The sequence below is a fragment of the Monodelphis domestica genome, chromosome 1 (genome assembly GCF_027887165.1).
Source record: "Monodelphis domestica isolate mMonDom1 chromosome 1, mMonDom1.pri, whole genome shotgun sequence".
Lineage (NCBI taxonomy): Eukaryota > Metazoa > Chordata > Mammalia > Didelphimorphia > Didelphidae > Monodelphis > Monodelphis domestica.
The window spans coordinates 111,841,379-111,868,659 of record NC_077227.1 but is presented as its reverse complement, the minus strand read 5'-3'; the positions used below and the strand labels follow the sequence as shown (position 1 = coordinate 111,868,659).

General features: G+C 36.6%; 1 protein-coding gene across 5 annotated transcripts in view; it reads right to left on the bottom strand.

Moving 5' to 3' along the window:
* LOC100619090 (cilia- and flagella-associated protein 43-like) overlaps positions 1-27,281 on the bottom strand; it is a 273,713-nt gene that overhangs the window by 107,340 nt on the left and 139,092 nt on the right. For all 5 annotated transcript variants that reach the window (XM_056804363.1, XM_056804374.1, XM_056804366.1 and 2 more), the window contains 3 exons: positions 26,144-26,316; positions 17,239-17,385; positions 4,630-4,760 (listed from right to left, as the gene is read on the bottom strand). In XM_056804363.1, the coding sequence (XP_056660341.1) occupies positions 4,630-4,760; positions 17,239-17,385; positions 26,144-26,316 (451 nt within the window). The remainder of the gene's footprint in view (positions 1-4,629; positions 4,761-17,238; positions 17,386-26,143; positions 26,317-27,281) is intronic.

Genomic DNA, 27,281 nt, shown 5'->3' with positions numbered 1-27,281 from the left:
GAAATTGTCTATTTTGTTGAATGCCCATACTTTCCCTTGGAAGTATATAGTCAGTTTTGATGAGTAGCTGATTTTTGGTTGAAAGCCCAGCTCTCTTGCCTTTCTGAAAATCATTTTCCATGCCTTACGGTCATTAAGAGTGGAACTTGCAAGGTCTTGTGTGACCCTGATTGGCATTCCTTTATATCTAAATTGTCTTTTTCTGGCTTCTTGTAAGATTTTTTCTTTTGCTTGAAAGCTTTGGAATTTGGCAATTACATTCCTGGGAGTTGTCTTTTGGGGGTTTAGTGTAGAGGGTGTTCTGTGAGCTCTGTCAGTGGCTGTATTGCCCCCTTGTTCTAGAATCTCTGGGCAATTTTCTTTGATTATCTCTTTATTACGATGCCAAGTTTGCTGTTTATTTCTGGCTTTTCTGGTAGTCCAATTATTCTTAAATTGTCTCTTCTCCCTCTATTTTCCAAGTCTATGACCTTGTTGGTGAGATATTTTATGTTCTCTTCTAATTTCTTGGTCTTTTGGCTTTGCTTTATTAATTCTTGCTCGTTTTCTTCCAGTTGGCTGATTCTGACTTTTAACGCCTGGTTTTCCTTTTCAGTTTGGTCAAACTGGTTTTGTAGATGGGTGAATTTCTTTTGCATTATTTCCCACTTTTCCTTCCAAAAGGCTTCCATCTTTTTGATCATTTCTGATTCAAATTCTTCATGGGTTTGTGGAGAGTTTCCATTTCCTTTGGAAGGTTTCAGAGCATTTGTTTGTGTTTCCTCTTGTATCTCTGTATTTTGTATTTTTGCTCTATAAAATGTGTCCAAAGTTGCCCCCTTCTTCTTGTTTTTCTTGGACTGTTGAGGCTTTTCTGTGCTGTTTGCCATCTCTATCTGAGTGGGGAGGTCTAGCTTTTCTTATCTCTATCTGGTGTTCAGAGGCTTTAGTCCCAGGCAAATTGTCCATTCATGGGTGTTACTGCTCTCAGTTCCCTCCCGATGCTTCTTCGTTGCCTTACTCCCACGCTCTGAGCCTGGCTTTGCACTGTCCCCGAGGTATCTCAGAGCCTTTGTGGGCCAGAGAGGCCTGCATTCTGAGGAGGGAGGGGCCGAGGCTTCCCGGAGCTTTGAGGGCTCCTGATAGGATTAACTTCAGTTGGGTTGGTTTGAGTGTGTCTTAAAGCAGGGACCTTCCCTGAGACTTGGACGGAAGGATCCAGCCAGGGGGCTACAGGCTCCCCTCTGTCTCTCTCTGTTTCCCGGCTGTCTGGGTGCCCCTGCGACTGGCTCAGGTTGTTTTCAGGGTGCGGCCTTCAGAATAGCTGGCCCTGGGGTCCTTTTGCTGGCTCTTAGGTTCCCGCTGCTGCCTCAGACACAGCGCTCTGGGTTGGGGGGGATGGGTCCTGGGACCTTCCTTCTGCCTATCCCTTAGATCCAAGTGATCTCAGGTTCTGACTTTTGGGGGGCCATACATTTTGATCCAGGTCCAGGTCCAGGAGGAGGGTTCCCTGGATCTATCCTGTTGTTTGTTTTGAATTTCGGTGTCCTAGGAGCATACAATTTGAGATCGGTAAGGAAGGGGTTTCCGGAGATCTGAACTTTAGCTCTCTCTAAGCTGCCATCTTGACCAGAACCCACAATGAACATTTCTTAGTCAGAGAAGGGAAGGAGGGGGTTGTTGTTAGTCTGTCACTCCCTAATTCCCACCAATTACATTGTTCTCACACCCATGATATTGGCTACTCTTTAATCAATCACAGTCTTTTCCTGCCCAACTTTGAATTCCCCCAAATTATATAAAAACTAGGGAGTCCAATCACAGGATCTTTGGTCTTTGCAAGAGGTTATTGGTTCAATTTTTTTATTACTTCTTGACTAATACATTGATTATGCTCACACCATTGCTTCTGTTTACCTTTATTTTTAAGCATAACATCAGAAAGGCCAAGGACCAGCATATGGAAGAAAATATTATGTGTTCCTCTGCCACATCAATGGAAATAGCCTCTTTAAATTGGCTATAATGCCAGAAAGGATGCATCTTTAAGAATATCATGAACTGAACTGAGTGAGAGGAAAGACTACCTTTTCTTTCTCCTCCCATTTAGTCCTCTTGCCCCAGGAATCAAGTTTGGGGTTTTGTTCTATTTGCCCCTTTCAGTTTTAGGTACCGGTGGCAGAATTTCCACCACATCCTTACTTAAGCCATGGTGACCTTGGAGGTAGGATTCTAGACTAGATATTGCAAGCATCCCAGCAAGGAAGGCCTGAGAAGTCAGAGTGCCTGGAACTCAAGATCAAGAGGTTTTTTGAATTTTGAATTTTATTTGATAAGACACTAGGAACTGAGCTAAACAGCAAACCTAATTCTATTCCTAGAGACAGAGATGGTACAAGGTGAATATACTTCTGTTATCCACAGACAAGGTTTTTGGAAGGATGTTTGCATGTTTGTTCTTATATGAAAAGCAACCTGACTGTTAAATGGAATTGGGGTTCAGGAGACTCCTAAAATTGGGGAAACACCATCAGTAGGGGTTGGAGTCAATGGCAAAAAGACTAGATTCTCCCAATCTCCCTTCAGGGGATCACTTGGGGAGGGGTGAAAATGGAACATACCTGGCCTTCAAATAGTGTAGGACAGGGTAGTCATTCTTATTATACAAGGTTGGGACTTGGAAAGTCATGACAAGGAAAGAATAAAAGAGCAAGGGACTCAAGTGTAGAGGATATTCAAAACAAAATTTATGTCACAGAATGTCTTCCTCTTCCCATATTGTCAAACAGCACAGATTCATGAACAATGAAAACTGATTATAATAATGGTCTGTTTACAAACAGAAGTCCAGAGACAAACGTCATATTTTAAATGTAGTAGACACTTGAAAAAATTTATTGATATGCTCAAAAATGAATGACTCCTTTTATGAATACCTTCTATTTTAAATTATCCTTTTGTGTTCTACTGAATTTGAAAAAAAAATAACAAAGTTCATTTGGAAGAACAAAAGATCAAGAATATCAAGGGAAATAATGAAAAAAACAATGTGAAGGAAGGTGGCCTAGCAGTTCCAGATCTTAAATTGTACTCTAAAGCAGTGGTCATCAAAATAATATGGAATTGGCAAAGACACAGAAGGGAGGATCTGTGGAATATACTTGGGGTAAATGACCTCAGCAAGATAGAGAATTATGAACCCAAAGATCCCAGCTTTGGGGGCAAAATCCCACTGTTTGACAAAAACTACTGGGAAAATTGGAAAACAGTATGGGAGAGATTAGGTTTAGATCAACATCTCATACCCTACACCAAAATAAATTCAGAATAGGTGAATGACTTAAATATGAAGAAGGAAACGATAAGTAAATTAGGTGAGCATAAAATAATATACCTGTCAGATGTATGGGAAAGAAAAGATTTTAAGAACAAGCAAGAGATAGAGAATTACAAAATGTAAAATAAATAATTTTGTTTACATCAAATTAAAAAGTTTTTGTACAAACAAAACCAATGCAACCAAAATTAGAAGGGAAGCAACAAATTGGGAAACAATCTTCATAATAAAAACCTCTGACAAAGGTCTAATTACTCAAATTTACAAGGAGCTAAATCAATTGTATAATTAAAGAAATGCAAATCAAAATAAATCTGAGGTACCACCTCACACCTAATAGATTGGTTAATGTGACAGCAAAGGAAAGTAATAAATGTTGGAGGGGATGTGGCAAAATCAGGACACTAATGCATTGCTGGTACAGTTTTAATTGATTCAAACATTCTGGAAATCAATTTGGAACTTATGCCCAAAGGGCTTTAAAAGAATGCATACTCTTTGATCCAGCCATACCTCTGCTGGGTTTGTACCCCAAAGGGGTAATAGGGAAAATATGTGTACAAAAATATTTATAGCTGTGCTCTTTGTGGTAGCAAAAAATTGGAAAATGAGGGGATACCCTTTGATTGATGAATGGCTGAACAAATTGTAGTATCTGTTGGTGACGGAATACTATTGTGCTAAAAGGAATAATAAAGTGGAGTAATTCCATGAAGACTGGAACAACCTCCAGGAATTGATGCAGAGTGAGAGGAGCAGAACCAGAAAAACATTGTACATAGAGACTGATACACGCTGACACAAACAAATGTAATGGACTTCTCTACTAGCAGCAATGCAATGATCTAGGACAATTCTGAGGTTCTTAGGAGAAAGAATGCTATCCACACCCAGAGAAATAACTGTGGGAACAGAAACACAGAAGGAAAACAATATTTCAAGTATTAATAATATGGAAATAGGTCTTGATCAATGATACACTTAAAGCCCAGTGGAATTACTCATTGGCTACAGGAGAGGGTAGGAGGAGGGGAGGGAAAAGAACATGAATCTTGTAACAATTGAAAATTTTCTAAATTAATTAAAGAAATGTTAATAAAGAGAATTATTTAAAAAAAAAGAAAAAGAAATTCCACACAGGGTCACAAAGAATCAGACCCAACTGAAATGAATGAACCATACATCCCCCCTCCACACACACACACACAAAATAATCCGTTTGTGAACAATCTATATCATTGTTCTCTAACCATTAGTGCAAACAACTGGGAATTAAGTATTGTGCAAATAATATTTTATTTGCCTTTACTTACTTCCATGACAGACAAACAAGGCTACCATCTTCTCTACCATTCACTAGTATGAAATGACCATCAAATGAAAATGCCATTGATTGAATTCCTTGTCCTTGGTAAGAATGGCTTTGAATCTGAGCAAATGTTTCCTGAGTAATTAAAGAAAAAGCATGAAAAAAGTATAAATATTTCTATTTCACTCTATTTTTACTAATGGAATATATACACATTTTTTAAAAGAACCCTTAACTTCTGCCTTAGAAGAGTGGTAAGGGATAGACAATCAGGGTTAAGTGATTTGACCAGGATTGCACATCTAGAAAATGTCTGAGACTGTATTTGAACCCAGGACCTTCCTGTCTCTGAGTCTGGCTTTCTTTCCACTAAGCCACTTAACTTCCCAAATACATTTATTTTTAAGATATTTTTTCTCCTATTATCATTAACTAATTGGTCAAATACAAATCATAGTAAATACCTAGATTCTTAGTTTGGGGACTATGGAATCTTAAGTTGAGTCTTTGGAATGAATTGCTCCTAACAATTTTGTTATACTATTAATGCATCAGAATTAAGCACTTGACAAACCAATAATTCAAAATTTTTGCATACTTACCATTTTGATTATTTTTACATTGGAAGGGAAAAAAGTAATTATTTCAAAGCATATATAAAAAACTGATGCATGAAACTGAAGTGAATGGTTGGAAGTTATACAACATTAATAAAAGAACTAGAACTAAAACTTGGGACCCTGATTTCTCAATTTAGGGTTCTCTTATTAAAGTAACAAGATGCAATAGAAAGAACAGAGGTCTTGGAATCATAAGAATGGGGTTTATGTCCATTACCTTCCCTTCCCCTCCTCTTTTATCCCACTCCTTCTCTCTTCTCTTCATCCTCTCTTGATGATCCCATCTACTCTTTGGCTTCAGTAACAAATTTCTATCCAGAGACTTTTCAAATCTAAATCTCTAACCCATCCTCTGCCTATAGTACTAATTCCAGATTTTCAACTAATGGGTGTCTCCTTCTGGATATGCCACCAAAACATCAAAGTCAACATATCTTAAACTAAAGTCATCTTTCTCCTTTAGTCTTTAGCCTTTCCATATAACTTCTCTGTTTTGGTTGATGACAAGGATTTTTTTTTAAATTTGGAACTTGATTACATAATCTCATATGTACTTTTAACTTGAGTTATCTTTGACTCTTGCTTTCCTCTCAATTTAGCACATCTAATTTATTCTATCTATAAAGTATCTTTTACTTCTGTCTCCTCCCTTTCTACTCCAACTGCTACCACCATAGGTCAATCTCCCATCTTTTTTTTTCTAACCTAAATTTAAAAGAAAACCTTTACCTTCAACTTAAAACCAATACTATGTATTGGTTCCAAGGCAAAAGAGTGGTAAGGATGGGCAAGAGGGGTGACTTGCATAGGGCCACATGCTAGGATGTGGCTGAGGATAGATTTTAATCTAGGACCTTCCATCTCTGAGTCTGGCTTTCAGTACACCGAGGCAGCTAGCTGCCCCCTACCTAAAAGATTGTAATAATCTTCTGGTTTTGTCTTATCAATACATCCTTTATGTTACTGCTCCAGTAATCACCATAACAGATCAATGTGATCATGTCATCCCTCTACCTGTGAATTTTAGTTTTACCCCACCCTGCTTAATCTTTAGAGTTTTAGCAACCAGGAATGCATACACCCCCACTTAAGGATTAAGTGTGGGGGAGGATGGTCTGTGACCTGCATGTGCTAGCAAGTGACAAATTGGAGTTGACTGACTGACCTCCTGGGCTGTCCTAATCCAAGTTTAAACCACCATTGGAACATGTGAGACACAGGAAGTGATGTAAAGAAATGTCTTTATATTTCTCTTCACTTCCTGTGAGAGGGGCTTTTGCGGCCTTTGTGGACTTGGGTGGAAAAACTTGACTTGGAGGAGCTCTGAAGTGTGGGTCCTGAGACTCCTTCCCTTAGGTGACCATGTGATGAATGTTAAGGCTGACTTCCCTTTCCCTTGACCCCTCTAAAGGTTCTAGCCTCCAAGGAGGTCCCTCATCTTGGAAGAGGCCTTCTAGCTGGAAGCCGAGATAGATTTAATCTTCTGGGAAGGCTCTTTGGCTAAGAAGCCTCTGAGCTCCCCCTGGCGCAGGCCAGGCCAGGCCAGAGTAGATCTTTACCCCTTTCCCTCTTTCTTCCTCTTAATTTCTTCCTTCTATTGAAAATAAACAACCATAAAATTCCATTCTGACTTGAGTATTTCATTGGGATTTAGAATTTAAATCCCTGATGATCACTAAATAATATATTCAGTCTCAACCCCAAAATTTACTCTTTTAACATACCTGAATATTAATGGAGTCCCATTGTTTACTGTGGCACCTTTTTACTTCCAAAATCAGATACAAAATTCTCACTTTGGCTTTCAAAGATCTTCATAAAGTAGTTGCTCCCTCCCTTTCTGGTCCTTTTATACCTTACTCTCTTCCATATACACCATGATCCAGTGACAATGGCTTCCATGCTGTTCATTGCACAAAACACTGTCTCCGAACTCCAGGCATTTTTATTGTATTTTATTTTATTCCATGCTTTCCCTCCTCACCTCTGCCTCCTAACTTCTCTTTCTTTCAAATCTTATTTTAAGTCTTACCTTTTATAAGAAGACTTTCATAGTCCTCCGTAATTTTTGCAGCTTACATCTGAGACTACCTCCAATTTCTCTGTCTCTCTCTCTCTGTCTGTCTGACTCTGTCTCTCTGTCTCTCTCTTTTCTATCTAGATTGTACCAATATATTGGTATTTTGTCTCTCCGATTAGATTGTGAGCCCTTTGAAACAAGAGATTGTTATTTTGCTTTCTTTGTATTCCCAGTGCCTAGTACAGTGCTTTGCACATAGTAAGAACTTAATAAATGCTAGCTGACTGGCAGACACATACAATATAAACTCATGGTCCTGGCATCTAAAAACATCTGCAATCCAGCTCCAACCTACTTATCCAGCCATATCTCTTACTATTACCCTTCATGTTATACTCTGTGATTCAGCCAAACTAGGTCCTATACCTACTCTGAATCTTTTCATTTCTGCCTCTTGGCTCATGTAGATCCTGTGTCAAAAATGGGAAATTCCTTCCTACTTTCAAGGCCCAACTTAGATGCTACCCCTTTCATGAAGCCTTTCCTGACTATCCTTTCCCTAGATGAAAATGAGCTTTTTCTCTTCTGATTTATACTCTCTCTAATAATCACTTGAATCATTTCCCCTTCTGCATTAAACTGTAAGCTCTTTGAGAACAGGATATTTGTCATCCCTATTCTCAAAATGTTATCACCTAGCATTGTGGTTTACATTTAATAGGCACTTGATAAGTGTTCATTTTTTGAATATATCAACTTGGGTAAATCACTTAATGTTTATGAACTATTAGAGAAAGGGAGATAATGACACTTTCCCTGTCAACCTCAAGTTCCTTGAGAAAAGTACTTTGTAAATTATAAAATGATATGTAAACATGATTTAAAATGTGCTATATATACTTAGAGGTTTGTTTGTTTGTTTTAGTAACACTTACCTTTCATCTTAGAATAAATACTATGTATTGGTTCCAAAGCAGATGGGTATGAGGTGGTATCTCAGAGTTGTTTTAATTTCTATTTTTTAATTACTAAATATTTAGAGTATTTTTAATATGACTATGGGTAATTTTAATTTTATTTTTTCTCTGGAAACTGTTTATTCATATTCTTTGATTTTTGTCTATTCATATCCAATTGGGTAATGGCTTCAATTCTTGAAAATTTGATTCAGTTTTCCATCTCCATTAGAAATTGGACTTTATCAAAGAAACTTGCTATAAAATTCTCACCCCACCCAATTTTCTTCTTCTCTCTCTTTTTAAAAAAATCTTACTTTCCATCTTAAAATCAATACTATATATTAGTTCCAAGGCAGAACAGTGGTAAAGGATAGGCAATGAGGCTTAAGCGACTTACTGAGGGTCACACAACTAAGAAGTGTCTGAAGCCAAATTTGAACCCCAGACCTACTGTCTAGACCTGGCTCTCAATCCACTGAGTCACCTACCTGCCCCCTCATGCTGCTCTTTTAATTTTAGCTGCACTGACCTTGTTTATACAAAACCTTTAAATTTTGTGAAATAAAAATTGTCTATTTTACCTCTTGTGAACCTCTCTGGCTCTTGTTTGGCTAGGAACTTTCCCCCTATCCATTGATCTGATGAGTAATTTTCTCCATGCTCCTCTAATTTGTCACTCATTATGTCTAAAATCATGTACCCAGATGGAGTTTGTCTTGGGCATATAGTATGTAATGTTGGTCTATACCTCATTTCTATCAAATTGCTTTCCAGTTTTCCCAATTAATTTTTGTTGAATAGTGAGTTCTTGTCTCAACAGTTAGGATCTTTTGTTTCACAAATATTATACTCTCATGTTTGTTTTAAAGAAAAGTGAGCAGGACCACATTTAAAAGATTTTAGAATTCTGATCAACATAATTCTAACTATAACTCTAGAGGACTCATGATGAAACATTCTACCTACTTCCCAAGGGAAGAATGATAAATTCAATGAAGCTCATTGGAGCATACATTTTTTTGACATGATAAATTCAGGAATTTGTTCTGCTTGACCATACATGTTTTGTTTCATTTTTTTAAAACATATATTATCAATAGGGAAAAATGGGAGAGAATTAAAAATAAATGAAACTGAATTTTAAGAACTTTGCCTCCAAATTTTTTGCCTGCATTATATTGCCCACAAATAAAGAAATTTAAAAAATTAAATTAAAAAGCTTTGTGGAAATGGAGAAGTAAACTACAGCAGCTCCTTTTCACCAAAAGAATCCTCTCTGACCAAGATTAAAATATTGTCACAAAATGAATATAGGAGTGAAAGATCCAACAAGGAGACAGAGGGAAACACATTTCAAGAAAAGAAAAACCCAAAGGGTAGGCAGACATCATCTGAGGCACTGGCATGAGAGGAAAGCAGAGCCAGCAAAAGGCTGTAGCAAGGAGGGAAGAGCCAGGCAAGAGTAAGCCACGCCCACACATACACTCTCTGACCCCACATCTGCTATCCCATGTTTGGAACCTAATTCCAAGCCAACATCCAGACCCTGAGAACCTGTCTAGGCAAATAGTGGTATAAGGCAACCCATACCCCTTGAAATTTCAAACCTGTGGCGAAGTCCAGAGTCCCAGCCCAGGGCAATCTGGGCTGAAGCAGGCTCATCCATGTGGTCCCATAGCAAAGCCAGGAATCACAGTCTAGGCTTGGGATGAGGACATAAACAACAGTTTGGGTGAGGACACAGTTCGGGGGGTAGGGGGGACCTTTTGCCCAAAACTAAGCGCAGGGAACCAGGACAGGGCAATCATGGGTATGCCTGATTGGATCAAGTACACTGCAAGACAAAAACTTGAGTCTAAGCCTGGGGCTAGAATTTAATCAGCTGCTAACCTGATCAAGACCAGAATGAGATCAAAAGCTTACAACCAAGCCTAAGGCAAGTCCTTAAGCCATCAGCATCCCAAGGGTCAATTGAATGAGCAGGGAGACCGTGATCCCAGAGCTATCAGCCATCAGACCCAGAAAATAAGCTGAGAATAACATCAAGCAAGGTCTGAAGTTTAAGAGAATACTCAAACTTCCCAGAAAACAGAGTCTACCTATAATTAGATAGGGAAAATGAGCAAACAACAACAACAACAACAAAAACACCTAAATCTAAAGAATTTTTATGGATACAAATAGCAAGGTAAAGGGGACAGTGAAAGCAAAGGAAACACACCCAAATTCCAAAAGAAAAATATGGATTGGACACAGAGTCTTTAAGGGCTCAAAAAAGACTTCAAAAAACAATTAAGAGATGTGGGGGGAAAGTAGGGAAGAGAAATGAAAGTGATGCAAGAAGAAATGGGCCAAAAGAAGAAGGAGAACCAAAAACTGATTTTCCTCCCTTGAGGAAAATTAGGCCTTAAAAATCAGAATTGACCATCTAGAAACTAATGATTTCATGAGAAATCAAGAAATAATAAAGCAGTAAATTAGGTGAACACAGAATAGTATACTTGTCAGATCTATGGGAAATAAAATAATTTAAGACCAAGCAATAAGTAGAGAATATTACAAAATATAAAAGGAATGTTTGATTATATTAAATTAAAAAGGTTTTGTACAAACAAAATCAATGCATCCAAAATTAGAAGAGAAGTAACAAATTGGGAAAAATCTTTATAACAAAAACCTCTGACAAAGGTCTAATTTCTCAAATATATAAGGAACTAACTAAACTACAAAAAATCAAGCCATTCTTCAATCATTAAATGGGCAAGGGACACGAATAGGCAATTTTCAGATAAAGAAATCAAAACTATCAATAAGCACATGAAAAAGTGTTCTAAATCTCTTATAATTAGAAAAATTCAAATGAAAATAACTCTGAGGCACCACCTCACACCTAGGTGATTGACTAATATGACAGCAAAGGAAAGTAATAAATGTTGGAGAGGATGTGGCAAAATTAAGTCACTAATGCATTGCTGGTACAACTGTGAATTGATACAACCATTCTGGAAAACAATTTGGAACTATGCCCAAAGGGATTTAAAAGACTGCCTGTCCTTTGATCAAGCCATATCATTGCTGGGTTTGTACCCCAAAGAGATAATAGGGAAAAATATGTGTATCAAAACATTTATAGCTGTGATCTTTGTGGTAGCAAAAAATTGGAAAATGAGGGGATACCCTTTGATTGGTGAATGGCTGAACAAGTAGTGGTATCTGTTGGTGATGGAATACCAGTATGCTAAAAGGAATAATGAACTGGAGGAATTCCATGTGAACTGGAATGTCCTCCAGGAATTGATGCACAGTAAAAGGAACAGAACCAGGAGAACATTGTACACAGAGACTGATACACTGTGGCACAATCAAACACAATTGGCTTCTCTACTAGCAGCAATGCAATGATCCAGGACAATTCTGAGGGATTCAGGAGAAAAAACTCTACCCACATACAGAGAAAGAAATGTGGGAGTAGAAACACAGAAGAAAAACATTTTCTTGATCACATGGTTTGATGTGGACATGATTGGAGATGCAGAATCTAAATGATCACTCTATTGCAAATATTAATAATATGGAAACAAGTCTTGACCAATGATACATATAAAACAGTTGAATTTCTTTTTGGCTATGGGAAGGGGGAAGGAGGAGGGTTGGAAAAGAATATGAGTCATGTAACCATGGAAAAATATTACTAATTAATTAATTGATTTTTAAAAGAAACCATAAAGCTGAATCAAAGTAATGCAGAAACAGAGGAAAACATGAAATATCTTATTGAAAAAACAACTGACATAGAAAATAGATCTAGGAGAGACAATTTGAGAATTATTAAACTACCTGAAAGCCATGATGAGGAAAAAAATCTTTGGACGTCATATCACAAGAAATTAACAAAGATAACTGCCCAGAGATCCTCAAACAAGAAAATAAAATTGAAATTGAAAGAATTCAAAGATCACCTCCAGAAAGAAATCCTAATTTGACAACTTCCAGGAATATAATAGTTAAATTCAAGACCCACGAAGCCAAGAGAAAAATACTTCAAACAGGTCAGAAAGAAACCATTCAAATACCATGGAGCTTTAATCAGGACCTAGCAGCTTCTACATTAAAGGATTAAAAGGCATAGAATATGATATTCAGGAATTCCAAAGATTTGGCTTTACAACCCAGAGTCACCTATCCAGTAAAACTGAGGGGGGAAATTGTGCATTCAATAAGATAGATTTCCAAGCATTCCTGAGGAATAAGTCAAACCTAAACAAACAAAAAAATTGAAGTCCAAATACAAGACACAAGAGAAGCCCAAAAATGTAAATAAGAAAGACAAATTTTAAGGGCCTCATTAAGGTCAAAATGTTTATATCTCTACATGGAAAGAGGATTTCTGTAATTCTCACAAATTACTCTTAACAGTAGAGAAGATAAAAGGAATTTACTCAGAAAGAGGGTGGAGAAGTAAGCTGATTATGATTATCTGATGTATATGATGATATATGATGATCTGGTATATATGTAAATGTGATGATATGGAAAGATATGTATATTTGATATGATATGTGTGCATATGAATGATATGTAAAAAAATCAATCAAGTGCTGAAAGAGAAGGTTGCACTGAAAGAAAAGGAGAGAGATAGAATGGCATAAATTATATAACATAAAGAGGCATGAAGAATCATTATAGAGAGGAGAGGATAGAGTGGTGATAGGCAATACTTAAACTTTACTCTCATCTTAACTGGCTCAGAGAGGGTAAAACAAATATATTCAGAGGGGTTTGGAATTCTATCTTACCCTATAGAGAAGTAGAAAGGGAATAAGAGAAGGGAAGACGGAGGTCATTAGAGGGAGGGAAAAGAAGGGGAAGTGTGATAAAAAGCAAAATATTGGTGAGGAAGAATAGAGAGAAAGGCAATAGAATGGGATATAAAGGGGATAATAGGATGAAGGGTAACACACAAGTAGTAATCATAATGCTGAATGTGAATGGAATGAACTCACCCATTAAACAGAAGTGGATAACAGAGTGGACTAAAAACCAGAATCTTACTATATGCTGTTTACAAGAAACACAGTTGAGGCAGGGTGACACACAGATTCAAGGTAAAAGACTGGTGCAGAATTTATTATGTATCATCTAAAGTAAAAACAAAAACAAAAACAAAAAAACAGAAGTAGCAATCATGATACCAGACAAAGCCAAAGTAGAAATTGATCTGATTAAAAGAGATAAGGAAAGAAATTACATTCTACTAAAGGGTACTATAAAGAATGAAGTAATATCATTACTAAACATTTATGCACCAAATGGTATATCATCTAGATTTTAAAGAAGAAATTAAAGGAGCTTAAGAAGGAAATAGATAGTAAGACCACACTACAGGGGGATCTTAACCTTCTCCTTTCAGAACTAGATGAATCAAACAAAAAATAAATAAATAAGAAAGAAGTAAGGGACATGAATGAAATGTTAGAAAAATTAGAGTTAATAGGTATCTGGAAAAAACTGAACAGAGATAAAAAGGAATATACCTTCTTCTCGGCAGTATATGCTACATATACAAAGATGGACCTTGTACTAGGACATAGAAATATTGCAAACAAATGCAGAAAATCAGAAATCAGAAATGCAACTTTTTCAGATCATAATACAATAAAAATTATAATTAACAAGGGTCAAGGGAAAGGCAAATTTAAAATGAATTAGAAACTAAATAATCTAATTCATCAAAACTGGTGGGGTCAAAACAGAAATCATAGAAACAATTACAGATTTCATTAAAAAGAATGACAATGAGGAAACAAAATATCAAAATCTATGGGATACAGCCAAAGTAGTACTCAGGAGAAAATGTATATCTCTGGGTGCCTATATCAACAAAATAGAGAGGGAGGAGATCAATGAATTGGGCTTGCAACTTAAAAAATTAGAAAAAGAATAAATTAAAAACCCTAGATAAAAACTAAATTGGAAATCCTAAAAATTTAAGGAGAAATGAATAAAATTGAAAATAAAAGAACTATTGAACTGATAAATAAGATGAGTTCATACTTTGAAAAAACAAATAAAATAAAGTACTGGTTAATCTAATAAGAAGAAAGAAGAGAATCAAATTAACAGTATCAAAGATGAAAAGGATGATCTCACCTATAATGAAGAGGAAATTAAGGCAATTGTTAAATATAACTACATTGCCCAATTATATGGCAATAAATATGACAACCTAGGTGAAAGGGGTGAATATTTACAGAAATATAAATTGCCTAGATTAACAAAAGAGGAAAAAGAATGCTTAAATAATCCTATCTTAGAAAAAAGAAATTGAACAAGTCATTAAAGAAATCCCTAAGAAAAAATCCCCAGGGCCAGATGGATTCACAAGTGAATGCCATCAAACATTTAAAGAACAACTAATCCCAATACTATACAAATTATTTGACAAAATAAGCAAAGAAGGAGTCTTACTAAATTCTTTTTATGACTGTGAAAGGGAGGATTTGGAAAGGAAACAAGATTACAAGCAGATTGACATGGAATGCTGAGAAACAAGGACAGGGGCAAAACCCTGTTAGAATCTTGAGGGAGAAGTGAATGCAGAGATTCCAATGGCCAGCCAGGGGAGTTGGTTTCTGACTCTGAAGGGAAATCCATTTAAAAAACCCAGCTCCAACCTTTGGAAAGTTTCAAATCATACCCAAGAGGCTCTTTAACAAGAGCCTGAAGACTGCTGAAACTTACAGCTCCCTTGTTACTCTGTGAAGATCAAATCTGCAAGGGAGTTGGTTGAACTGCTCAGTTTACCTTTGGGAAGTCAGCCCTGAGGTAGACTTGATTTCTTCTGAATCCTGAATTCATTTTTAGTCAATTTATACCCTACAGCAGAGGGCTACTATCATTCCCTGTGTCAATTTGGGCTTTTAGTCTGCAATTTCTGACAAAATGCCCAATTTTGCTGCAGAGGAAACATCGGGGTTGATTTGGTCTTTGTTGTCTTTGTGCATATTCTCTTCTAGGTCTGTATGATTGTAGTGTTGATAAGTTCTTTACTTCATCTATTTCTTTTTCTCTAAGTTTATTTGCCTCTTTCAGATGTGACCCTAACTCCTGTACTAGCTCGTCCTTTTGTTCACTCCTATGTTCCTTCTCCTCAATAAATATATGAGTGGCTGTTTTTCTTAAATATTCCAGACTTAGAGTCTCCCAGCCTGGGCAATGGAGTCTAAAGTATGTCTTAACTGGAACACAACTGCCTTTAACAAATTGTCTTTTTATGTGCTGTAAATTAGCCTCAGATAAATCTATAAACCCAAGAAGATTTTCTCCCATTTCCACAACTTGATTTAAAAATGTGGGAAGGATGAGCTTTTCAAATCTACCCCATGTATCTCATAGTGAAATTTTTCATTGCTTCAATTAAACCTTGTCTGTCCTGGTCTAGAAATCTTAAAGTATGGACACTGGAAAGTTCTAAATTCTGCCCATTCTACAAACTGCTGGGAAAATTGGAAAAGTGTGGGTAATATCAGGTCTAGATCAATATCTCACACCCTATATCAAGACAAATTTTTAAATGGGTAAATGACTTAAATATATAGAGTGAAATCATGAATAAATCATATGAATATAGAATAGTATACCTGTCAGATCTGTGGGAAAGGAAGGAATTTAAGACCAAGCAAGAAGTAGAGAACATAACAAAATATAAAATGAATGATTTTGATTACATCAAATTAAAAAGGATTTGTACAAACAAAACCAATGTAACCCAAATTAGAAGGAAAGCAACAAACAGGAAAAAAAATCTTTATTACAATACTCTCTGACAAAGGTTTACTTTCCCAAATACATAAGGAACTAAATCAGATTTATAAAAATCAAATCATTTCTCAATTGACAAATGGTCAAGGGACATGAATAGGCAGTTCTCACATGATGAAATCAAAACTGTTAATAATCATATGAAAAAGTGTTCTAAATTTATCTTGATAAGAGAAATGCAAATAAAAACAACAAAGAGGTACCACCTTACACGTAGCAGACTTGCCAATATGTCAGCAAGGGAAAGTGATAAATGTTGGAGGGGATGTGGCAACATTGGGACATTACTACACTGTTGATAGAGTTGTGAATTGGTCAAACTATTCTGGAAGGCAATTTGGAATTATGCCCAAAAGACTTTAAAAGACTGCCTGCCCTTGGACCCAGTCATACAACTTTTGGGTTTGTACTCCAAAGAGATAATAAGGAAAAAGACTTGCACAAAAATATTTATAGCAGTGCTTTTTGTGGTAGCAAAAAATTGGAAAACAAGTTGTGTGTCCATCAATTGGGGGATGGCTGAACAAATTGTGGTATCTGATGGTGATGGAATACTATTGTGCTGAAAGGAATGATGAACTGGAGGAATTCCATGTGAACTGGAAAGACCTCTAGAAATTGATGCATAGCAAAAGCAGAACCAGGAGAACATTATACACAGAGACTGATATACTGTGGCATAATGAAACATAATGGACTTCTTAACAATGTAATGACCCACAAGTCTGAGGGACTTATGAGAAAGAACACCATCCACATCCAGAGAAAGAGTGAGCACAGAAATGCAGAAGAAAAATAAATGAACAATCATGTGATTTGACATGGATATGATTGGGGTTTTGATGTTAAAAGATCACTCTCCTACAAATATGAATAACATGGAAATAGGTTTTGGAAAATGATACATGTATAACCCAGTGGAGCTGCTTGTCAGCTCTGGGAGGGGGAAGGGAAGAGAGGGTAGAAATCATGAATCATGTAACTATAGAAAAATATTCTAAATAAATAATTTTAAAAATTAAATTAAAAATCTACAAACAATACAAGCCAAAGTTTAGGAAGTTAGGAAAGTTTATTTTTTATTTCATTTTTTCCCTCTCCCTTCCAAACTCCCTACAGGTGTTTGCTTCTTAGACTTCTATACCTATTTCCCTTGAGGCTATTAAGGGCTTTATATTGATATTAATATTTACCAGATTTTCAACATGGCGGATACTCAGTATTCCATCTTTGGCTATTGATGCTAGCCACTTGCCATGAGCTGATAGGTACAACTTTCCAGTTCCAAAATGTTTGCTTTGCATTTTGATCTTTGGATCAAGAACTACAGGTTTGTCATCCTACAAACCAAAAAGAAAATATCAAATTATATTTGATATAAATAATTTTATGTTTTATGAGAAAATAAAACACATAATCTTGCTGACAGTTTGATCACTGGTATAAAAATAAAAAATGCAATTAGGTGGCTCATTGGATAAAGTGCTAGGGGATGAGGAACAGACAAGATTCGATGTACTTTCAAAGTGGAATAAATTAATGGAAAACTATTAAGCACTTTCTGTGTGCTCTGTGGGTTCCCTCTGCTAATCTATTCTTCATTTCATATCACTCAGATGCCTTCTAATAATACCTCCCCCTTCAAGTGTCTCACACAAAGAGGTAGCACAATTTCTTCACAAAGCAAATCTCTCTTTACACAAATGATTCCATTTGATCCTGTCTGTTCCACCAGATTGTTGGTAGATATGCCACAAGTCTCTCCCCACTCCATTCTGAGTGAGATGGAATTAAATGTGTGATTCTCAAAGTAAAATATTTGGCTTGCTTCCCAACCCCAATATTCTCAGGGCAGAGGTGTCCAGTTGGTTTTCCCAGAGAAAGCATTTGGCTTGTTTTAATAATGTTAAATTCACAAAAAAAAAAAGTCTGGGAAAGCCTGAGAAAAATACAGAGGCTTCTGAATTTAAGGACAATGAACAGCATGAGTAGCTCAGTTACTCTTTATCTCGTGAGAACATTGAGGGGATGGAACTCTTGTTGAGAGTACATAATTCTTCTCTTATTGAAACCTAGATCACATACTCAAGATTTGTATGTCACAGTTCCCCCCAATCAAGGGGGCTGGACAGAAAGGGGAGGGGGAATCTCATGTTAGGGATACTATAAAAAGATCTGTTTTACATTCACACATTGCCATTAGGGTGATCTGTCACCTTTCTGAAAGGAGAATAAAACTAATGCTGCTTTATCATGCTTGCAGCTCTTGGATTCCAGTTTGTTTAAAGTGGAATTTTGAGCCATTTTGTCCATCCCATACAGTTTGGGGGCTCTTTCAGGATCCTAAATAAGAAGAAGGCTTTTAGTTTTCTCCTTGGGGAAGCAAGTTGTGTCAGCCAGTGTTTTTGGCTGCCTCCCAAGGGAAGGAGGTCTGTGAGCCTTTTGCCAACTTCCACACCTGGAGAAAGGATAAGAGCAAAAATGCAAGTGAAACTTCAGTAAAGATTCAGATCACAGAAAGCTGAAGTAAAAAGGAAATACTTAAGTAAGAGAAGGGCCCAGATGAGGGGAGGTTTCATCCTAACTCTGAAAGGTTCCCTTGGATGTGAATGTGTGGTACATATCACAGACACAGAGCTAGTGTGGAGCTTCAGAGTATGCAGTTCTGATGTACCAGTGAGGGGCCCAGCCAGAAATGGGGTGAAGCCAGTGTTGTGTATGTGCAAGAGATCCAGGGAGGGGGACAAAATGGGAGGGTGTCTTTTGATTGAATGAATCTAGAACATCTTAAGTCTGATGAGGATTTGCAAGGTTGAAAAAACTCTGGCAAGATTTGTAAGATATTTTAGACTGGAAAGTCCAGGGGTGAGCAAACTTTCCCCCCCCTTGGGTTGCAAGACATCTCAGGCATTACACAGATTGCATTGGTGAATCTGAGAGTGAGGCCAGTTTTTAGGACATTTTGGATTGACAAATTCAAAGAGAAGTAAGAAAACTGGGGGAATTTTCTGCTGGCAGGGATTTTTACAGAGTTCTAGACATTTTGATTTTAAGATATATGGGGCAATGAAAATGGGGCAAGGAAGTTCAAGTAGAAAGAACAGCAAGAAGAAAAAAGAGAGTTTACATGAAATCCCCAGAGATGGTCCATTAGGGGTTAGATTATAATCCTAGGAATATTCACCTAAATTTAAACATATGGACAAAAATAATAATAAAATTTTGTTGTCTGAAATGGGTCGGGGTGGGGGGGGAGGTGGGGAGATTCCCCTATGATAAAGTTGCCTTGTGTTGGCTCAGTTTTGATTTTGATTCCACGAAGGAGTGGATTTGTGAATGATTAAATCTCTTTGTAAACACAAAACAGCCTCAGAATGAGAAGGGTGTGCTCATGGCTGCCAGAGGTGGAACATTTGTTTTAAAAGAGAAAAAGGAGAAGCAGATTTCAAAATTATTTAAGGAGGATGAGAATTCATGGGATTCACTTAAAGCTCTTCCTTCTCCATATTTACAAGCTTCAGGATCCCCCCCCTCCCCATCACCACCTCTCCTCCTATTCCCCATTGGTATCCTCATTTGAGGAGAGTGTAATTTCTCCACTTATTCCTCATGGGTCCCCTGTGTTGAGAACTTAAACAGCTAGTAGAGAATCAGAAGAATCTGCCCCTTGGGAGGAAGGGTAGTAAAGCAGTGCCCATTAAGGGAAGTCCCACTGGGACAGGGGATCAGATTTGTTAATGCTCCTCTGAGTGGTTCTGAAGTTAGGAATCTCAAGCAAAAGATGAAAATTCTGCTGGAAGACCCAATGGGTATAGCAGAGCAGTTTAATCAATTCCTTGGTTCAAATATATATGCTTGGTCTGAGATGGTGCCCATATTGGATCATCTTTTCTCAGAAGAAGAATAGGGATTGATCAGGAGAATTGCTATGAAGGTCTGGGACCATGAGTACCTTATAGCTCAAGGTGGACAGAAATTCCCTCTCCAAGACCCTACTTGATATCACAATAATCAGGAGAATATGAGAAATCTTGGGAAAATTGTTATTCAGGGCATAGGAACAGCTGTGCTCCAGAATCAGAACCTGAATGAGGTATCTGAAGCCAAACAAGAGAAAGATGAGACACACACACACACCCCACTGATTTTTTGAACTGATTGAAAGATTTGGTGAACAGATACTCTGGCCTATATGTGACTGACATTGTAGGGCAAGGCTTCCTAAAAACCTATTTTAACCAGCTATTAGGAGGAAGCTCCAGAAAGTGGATAGTTGCCTGAATGAGCCATTAGATGAGCTATTACAGCAAGTCCCAAAGGTATCTATGAAAGAGGAGCTATAGCAGGAGGGACAGACTAGGAATGGAAGGATTCCCAGAAAGAAAGGATGGAACTATCAATTTGGAAGGCCTCTGGAGGCTACAAGTGTCCCTCTTACATACTAAAGCTATGGAAAGGGAGGCCACATGGAAAAGCCTTGTCCCAAACAGCAAAGAAGGCAAAAGATTTTCTCTCCCACAGACACCAAAGACTCAGGGGTCAGGGTATCTTTGATAACTCCCACCCAGAGTCCTTGATAACATTGGAGGTGGAGGATCAGGAAATGGAGATTACCTTCCTGATAGATATAGGCACTGCTAGGTCATCTCTTATTAATTATGCTGCCCCCAGGGGCTAAGCTTAGTGACAGGAAACTTATTGTGACTGGGGTAAAAGAAGAAGAATGTCCTCTCCCCATCACCCAACCAATAGTAGTGAAATATGAGCAAGAAAAACATATCAGGGCAATTATAATTTGTAGAGAAAGAATCTCCAGACCCCATAAGATGGGACTCAGGGAAAAGAGAAATTCTCAGAACTGAAGAGGGCTTTATAGTCAGCACCTGTGTTATCCCTGCCTTCTTTGAATAAACCTTTCCACCTGTTTGCTGTGGAGAAGGGTGTGGCCCTGGGAGTTCTCTCACAAGCTTGGGGAGGTCAAAAGAGACCAGGAGCTTTTTTAACCAAATTTTTTCACCAAGTGGCAAGGGGCTGGCCAACATGCATCCAAGCTGGGGCTACTACCACCACCTTGGTAGAAGAGAGCAGAAAATTAACTTTTGGAGGAAGCTTAGGAGTTAGTGCTCCCCCAAGTCCATACTATTTTACACCAACAGGCTGGTCAATGGTTCATTGATTCAAGGATCCTGAAGCCTGAATCAAAGGTAATTTAACTGTTTGATATCTGTCGTTGTAACTCTGTGTCATGTGTGCATATAAGGGGGGGGGCAGTGTTTGGAAAAAAAACCTTTATGTGATTGATGACTTAACTCTGTCTCTCTCCCTGCATTCTGGAATATGGGGGAGGTTTGAAACACAGGAGAGTGAGTTAAGAGATTCAAAAAGAGGACATTTCTATGTGCATTTTGATTTTCTTAAACTTTAATATACCTAATATAATTGAAAAGGGATTATTCATTAGACTTTTTCCTCTGCTTTATAAGAGACAGAGGTGGATAAAAAAGATGTTTGATGCTTTTCCCCTCTACTGGCCACAGAGAGGGAAGGTGGAAGGACAGAAAGAGATATTTGATTTCTCAATTGGATTTCCTAAATGGTGTTAATCTCAAGGTTGGAATATATGTGTACATATATATATATAATGTGTGTGGTTTTGAAAAATAACATCCTAATTCTAACATATGCTTGTTGAAATGAGTTAAATTAATATGAAGTTTCAAAGTCTCAGTACTACAAAATTGTAAACAAAAATGGTTCAATGATGTAAATTTTTGAACAAATCAAGAATGATTTTCATGTGAGTAAATTAATATTGAGGGAGGAGTTTGTTTTAAGACCAACAAGAAGTTACACAGTAAACTCATAATAATTGTTGACTGTTTAATGAAGCACAATATTCAATAACCCATAGTATAAAAATTTAGTACCAGCTTTCTTTGAAGAGGTGATGAAACATTAAGATTTTGTGTAATCGAGAAAAGTAAAAATGCTATGAACATTGGGAAAGAAGAAGTTTCTAATCTGTAAATATGAAATGGAATATGTATCACTCATTTGGAATACTTTTAAAATGATATATGAAATATGGCCGTTATATGGATTGAATTGCTACCAAAATTTGTACTTTCATCATGATTTTTTTTCATGGTTTGAATGTAAACATATGTTTAAATGCAATCTGCCTGTATCATGTGATTTTTGTTTAATCATAAATGATTTTATAAATTTATACTATAAACTAAATTAATGTCTAAAGTGAATTAGAATTAAACACTGTGCTAAAGATATAGTATGTAAATGATGCAATCTTTAAAAAGAATGATAATCTAAGCTCTTTTGAGTTATTAATTAACAGATATAAATAATACCTGGTGGAGTGAAGTTTATTTGAATAATGATAGTGAAAAGCAAGAAGAAGAAGGTGAGAGAATGTTGGATTAGAATATGAAAGATACTAGTTGTTAAAGGATTTTAATCAGTATGGAGCTTTTAAAGTAAAGTCCATTGGGAAGAATGTTATATGTAAAGTTTCATGTATGTAGACATATGAGGAGAAAAAGGCAAAACAGAAAGTTCTTTTCTGCTTTGAGCAGAAGCTTCAAAGGAAAAAAAGAATGTGTTGAGATTAGCAAGTTTAAGCAATGACCTCAGTTAAATCTATTGTAGAGTAAAAAGAGTGTGAGGACTAAAATAGTGGAAGAAAGCATAAAGAATATACAGCATTGGTACTTACTGTATGGAAAAGTTAAAGAGAAAAACAATTTATTTGTAAACTTGTAAGGTTTTGAGAAGTCATTAAAGTAATTAAGACAAAAGCTTATTTGGGTTATGGATTTCAGGATAATGGAATTGGACTATTGTGGTCAACATTTCTTAGCTATAATTGGTCGAGATTTTCAATTTAAGGTAAAAGGCTCCTTATAGCTAAACTGATATTATTGTGAGCTTGGAATTCAGGTATGGATGTCTGATGATTGATCCATCTTCTGAGAGAAAAACTACAAGGAACTCAGAGGAATGTGCCTTGTTACAAGTGAAAGTCCTTATAAGGAGCTAGAGAGACAATCTTATCCTGAAGCTAGGATAGGATTCTACTGACTTGGTAAGGCTAGATTCTGATGTTCCTTGAGTGAAACAGTCATGACATAAGTCTTTGATAGCTCTGGCCTGTACATGAAGTCAGACTGTGCTGTCACTGTATCTTCTTTAAGGCATAGAGTTGAAGGAACCAATGAGGACAGTTATAATCTTTTCCTACCTTTTCCTTTTAGGACAAATTCCCATAATAAGCACAGAATTCAAATTGTAAAATGAAAGTTTCCATTTCCCAAACAACCAAGGACATTGGTAATTTAAGGTTAAAATTTATCAAGTGATAGATAAATAAGTGAGGTTTTTAATGATCTGTATTCATTGTCAAGGTCCTGTAGAAACAGTTATGAAAGGGGACACCTTCAGTTTTAATTCACCATGATTGGAGCTTGAATCTTAGGCTCAGGATTATGACCCAGGATGTTCTATATCTCTTACAGCACCTGGGGTAGAGAAATCTATCTGCAAAAGTGTTGTTATTTACATGTTCATAAATATTATTGAAATCTGCCTTACAAAAGATTTTATCAGGTGACTTCTATGAGAACTGGAAAGTCCTCCATGAACTGATGTGGAGTGAAATGAGAAGAACCAGGAGAACATTGTACACAGTAACTGAAACATTGTGGGACAATCAAATGTAATAGACTATGCTATTAAGAGCAATGCAATGATCCAGGACAATCCTGAGGGACTTATGAAAAAAAGAATGCTATCCACATCTAAAGAAAGAACTGTGGGAGTAGAAATGTAGAAGAAAAACATATGATTTATTACTTGTTATGAGTATGTGATTTGGAGTTTTGGTTTTAAAAGATTATTCTATGGTAACACGTGTATAACCCAGTGAAATTGCTTGTCAGCTCCAGGAAGGAGGAGAGGCAAAGAAGATGAATCTTGTAACCATGGAAAAATATAAATAAATAAATAAAATATTATTATAAAATGAGCACTATAGAAATAGCTTTTGTGCAATAGCATGCCTAATCCAGTGGAATTGCTTGTCAGTTCCAGGAGGGGGGAAGGAGAGAAAATGAATTGTGTAACCATAGAAAAATGTTTTTTAAAAAGTTAAATTTTTTAAAAAATATTTTTAGCAGGAACTTCCTCAGGATTTCCACAAGCAACTTGGAGCAGAGGGAGCAGGTTTCCTGAGAAGAATCATCCCTGATTGTCAGAAGACAATTTCTGAAGATGAAGTTTGTTAGCTATGAGAATGTTACCCAAGTACAAGGAAGTCTAATGTTAAACAATGTCATTAGTTGCTATGGTACTGATTTTTTTCTATCTCTATTAGAAACCTTGTTGGGCATATGCAGATAATTGTTACATACAGAAGAGATAATAGGAAAGTGATAAAGAAGATTGTAACAGCCCAATATATCTAGATTTAGAGAGGGAAACTGAGACAAGTGAGAATAAACATGTCTCTGGAATAAGAAAAGGGGAGATGAAGTGAGGTGGATTTAAATTTGTGATTCTCAAAGTAAAATATTTGGCTTATTTCAATGTTAAATTCACAAGAACATTTGGTTGTGTATCTAAAAAATAAAATAAAAACCCAAAACACCTCCTCTGGGAGGAGGTGATTGATAATAGGACAGCAAGCCTGGGAAAAATACAGAGCTTCTGAATTCAAGGTCAGTGAACAGCATGGGTAGCTCAGTTACTTTTTATCTTGTGAGAGAACATTGGGGGAATGGAACTTTTTGGGGGTATGTAATTTTTCTTTTGTATATTGAAACCTAAATCACATGCTCAAGATTTGTATGTTACAGTCTTCCCTTCCCCCCAAACCAGACATTTGATAGAAAGGGGATGGGGAATCTTACATTAGGGTTACTACAAAAGGTCTGTTTTACACGTAGGCATTCACAGATGGCCATTAGAGCAATCTTTCACCTTTATCACAGTTGTTGCTCTCTGATTCCATTTTGTTTAAAGTGGGATTTCGAAGCTGTTTATTTCTCTATCCCACACAATTCCAATCACCATTCTTCCACCTAAGTGATTTTCCTATAGTTTAAGTTTGATCATGTCACCCTCCACAACCCACTTTCAATGCAATGGCTCCTTATCGCTTATAGGTGTTTGGTATTCAAAGCACTCCTGCCCCCTACCTTTCCAGTCTTCTGCCACATAGTCCTTGATTTGGTTATACTGTCCTCTATTCTGTTCCATGAACATAACTCTCCACTTCTCAGTTCCAGGCATTTTCTCTGGCTCTCCCTGGAAGGTTCTCCTACCTCATTTCTATTTTCTGGCTCCTTTTCTTCTTTCAAGTCCCAACTAAAATCTTATCTTCTACAGGAAGCCTTTTCCAACCTCCCTTAATTCTAGTGCTTTCCTTTTGTTAATTATCTTCTTTTTATTTTGCATCTAACTTATTTGAACATAATTGTTTGCTTTTCTCCCTTATCATATTGTCATCTCCTTGAAGGCAGGGAGTGTCTCACTTCTTTTGGGGCCTCTGGTCTTAGTTCCATGCCTAGAATTTAGAAAATTTTGCCTATCTGCCTGCTTGCCTGACTGCCAGCTACAGGACTAACTGCTAGTGATACAAATGCTAAAGAGAAATAGTTTATCTTCAAAGGAGACAACATATACAGGGGAGTTATGATCAGAGAAGACTGTATTGGTCTGAAAAGCTTATAAAGATTGTGAGTGGAACAAAAAGTCACTTGATACCCTTACTAATAACCATGATGGTATTAATTTGAATATTATTCTTAGAGCAAATGAGGAGGGCAGATTGGGGTACAAATAATGTGGTAAGTTAACTAGGAATAATAGAGCTCAGATTTAAACATGTTCAAGTCCAAGGCTGAAGAGATATAGAGGGCTCCCATCAATCAAAACAAATGTCTCTCACTAACAAGAACAACATGGTTCTTGGTGAAAAGTCTTAAACTAAGTGGTATATCTTATACAATACTTCTCTCATAATTGTTAAGGAAAAGGGCATGATGTTTATGTTTTGGTATATAAATAGAAACAGAGGAATACCTTTTGAGGAATATGATAGCTACAGATATATGGCACATGGCCACAGAAGCCATAAAATTCATCACCGACGAAACTGAAGATAGCTGAGGTTAGAGGATGATTTATTTCATATAGCTTCCTCTTAATGATGTTATCCTTTATCCTCCCTCTTTCATCAGAACAAATGTCAGGGTCTATAAGATTTGGGTAAAAGAATGAATCACTTTAGATATTTATGCTTAGCATAGTGCCTGGCCCAACAGGTAACTTAACAAATATTTATTGATTAATTGGCTACTGTTTGGAATTTAACTTTAAAAACCCAATGTGGAAAATATGTACTTTCCTATTTAAGAAAAACATAGAAGTATTTTTAAAAGTCATTTAAGAATATCAAGGGAACTAATAAAAAACAATGTGAAGTATGGGGGCCTAGCAATTCCAGATCTTAAATTGTACTATATAAAGCAGTGGTCATCAAAACAGTATTGTATTGGCTAAGACACAGAAGGGTGGATCAATGGAATAGACTTAGGGTAAATGATCTCAGCAAGAGTGTACAATAAACCCAAAGATCCCAGCTTTTGGGATAAAAGCCTACTATTTGACAAAAACTGCTGAGAAAATTGGAAAACAGTATGGGAGAGATTAGGTTTAGATCAACATCTCACACTCTACACCAAGACAAATTCAGAATAGGTGAATGACTTAAAATATTAAGAAGGAAACTATAAGTAAATTAGGTGACCATAGAATAGTATATCTTTCAGATCTATGGGAAAGGAAATATTTTAAGACCAAGCAAGTGATAGAGACTATTACAAAATGTAAAATGAATAATTTTGATTATACTAAATTAAAAATGTTTTGTACAAACAAAACCAGTGCAACCAAAATTAGAAAAAAATCTTTACAACAAAAACCTCTGACAAAGATCTAATTACTCAAATTTACAAGGAGCTAAATCAATTGTATAAAAAAATCAAGCCATTCTCCAATTGATAAATGGGCAAGGGACATTAATAGGCAGTTTTAAGATAAGGAAATCAAACTATCAATAAAGCAAATTAAAAAGTGTTCTAAATCTCTTATAATTAAAAAAAAAATACAAATTAAAACAACTATGAGGTACCACCTCACACTTAGCAGGTTGGCTAAT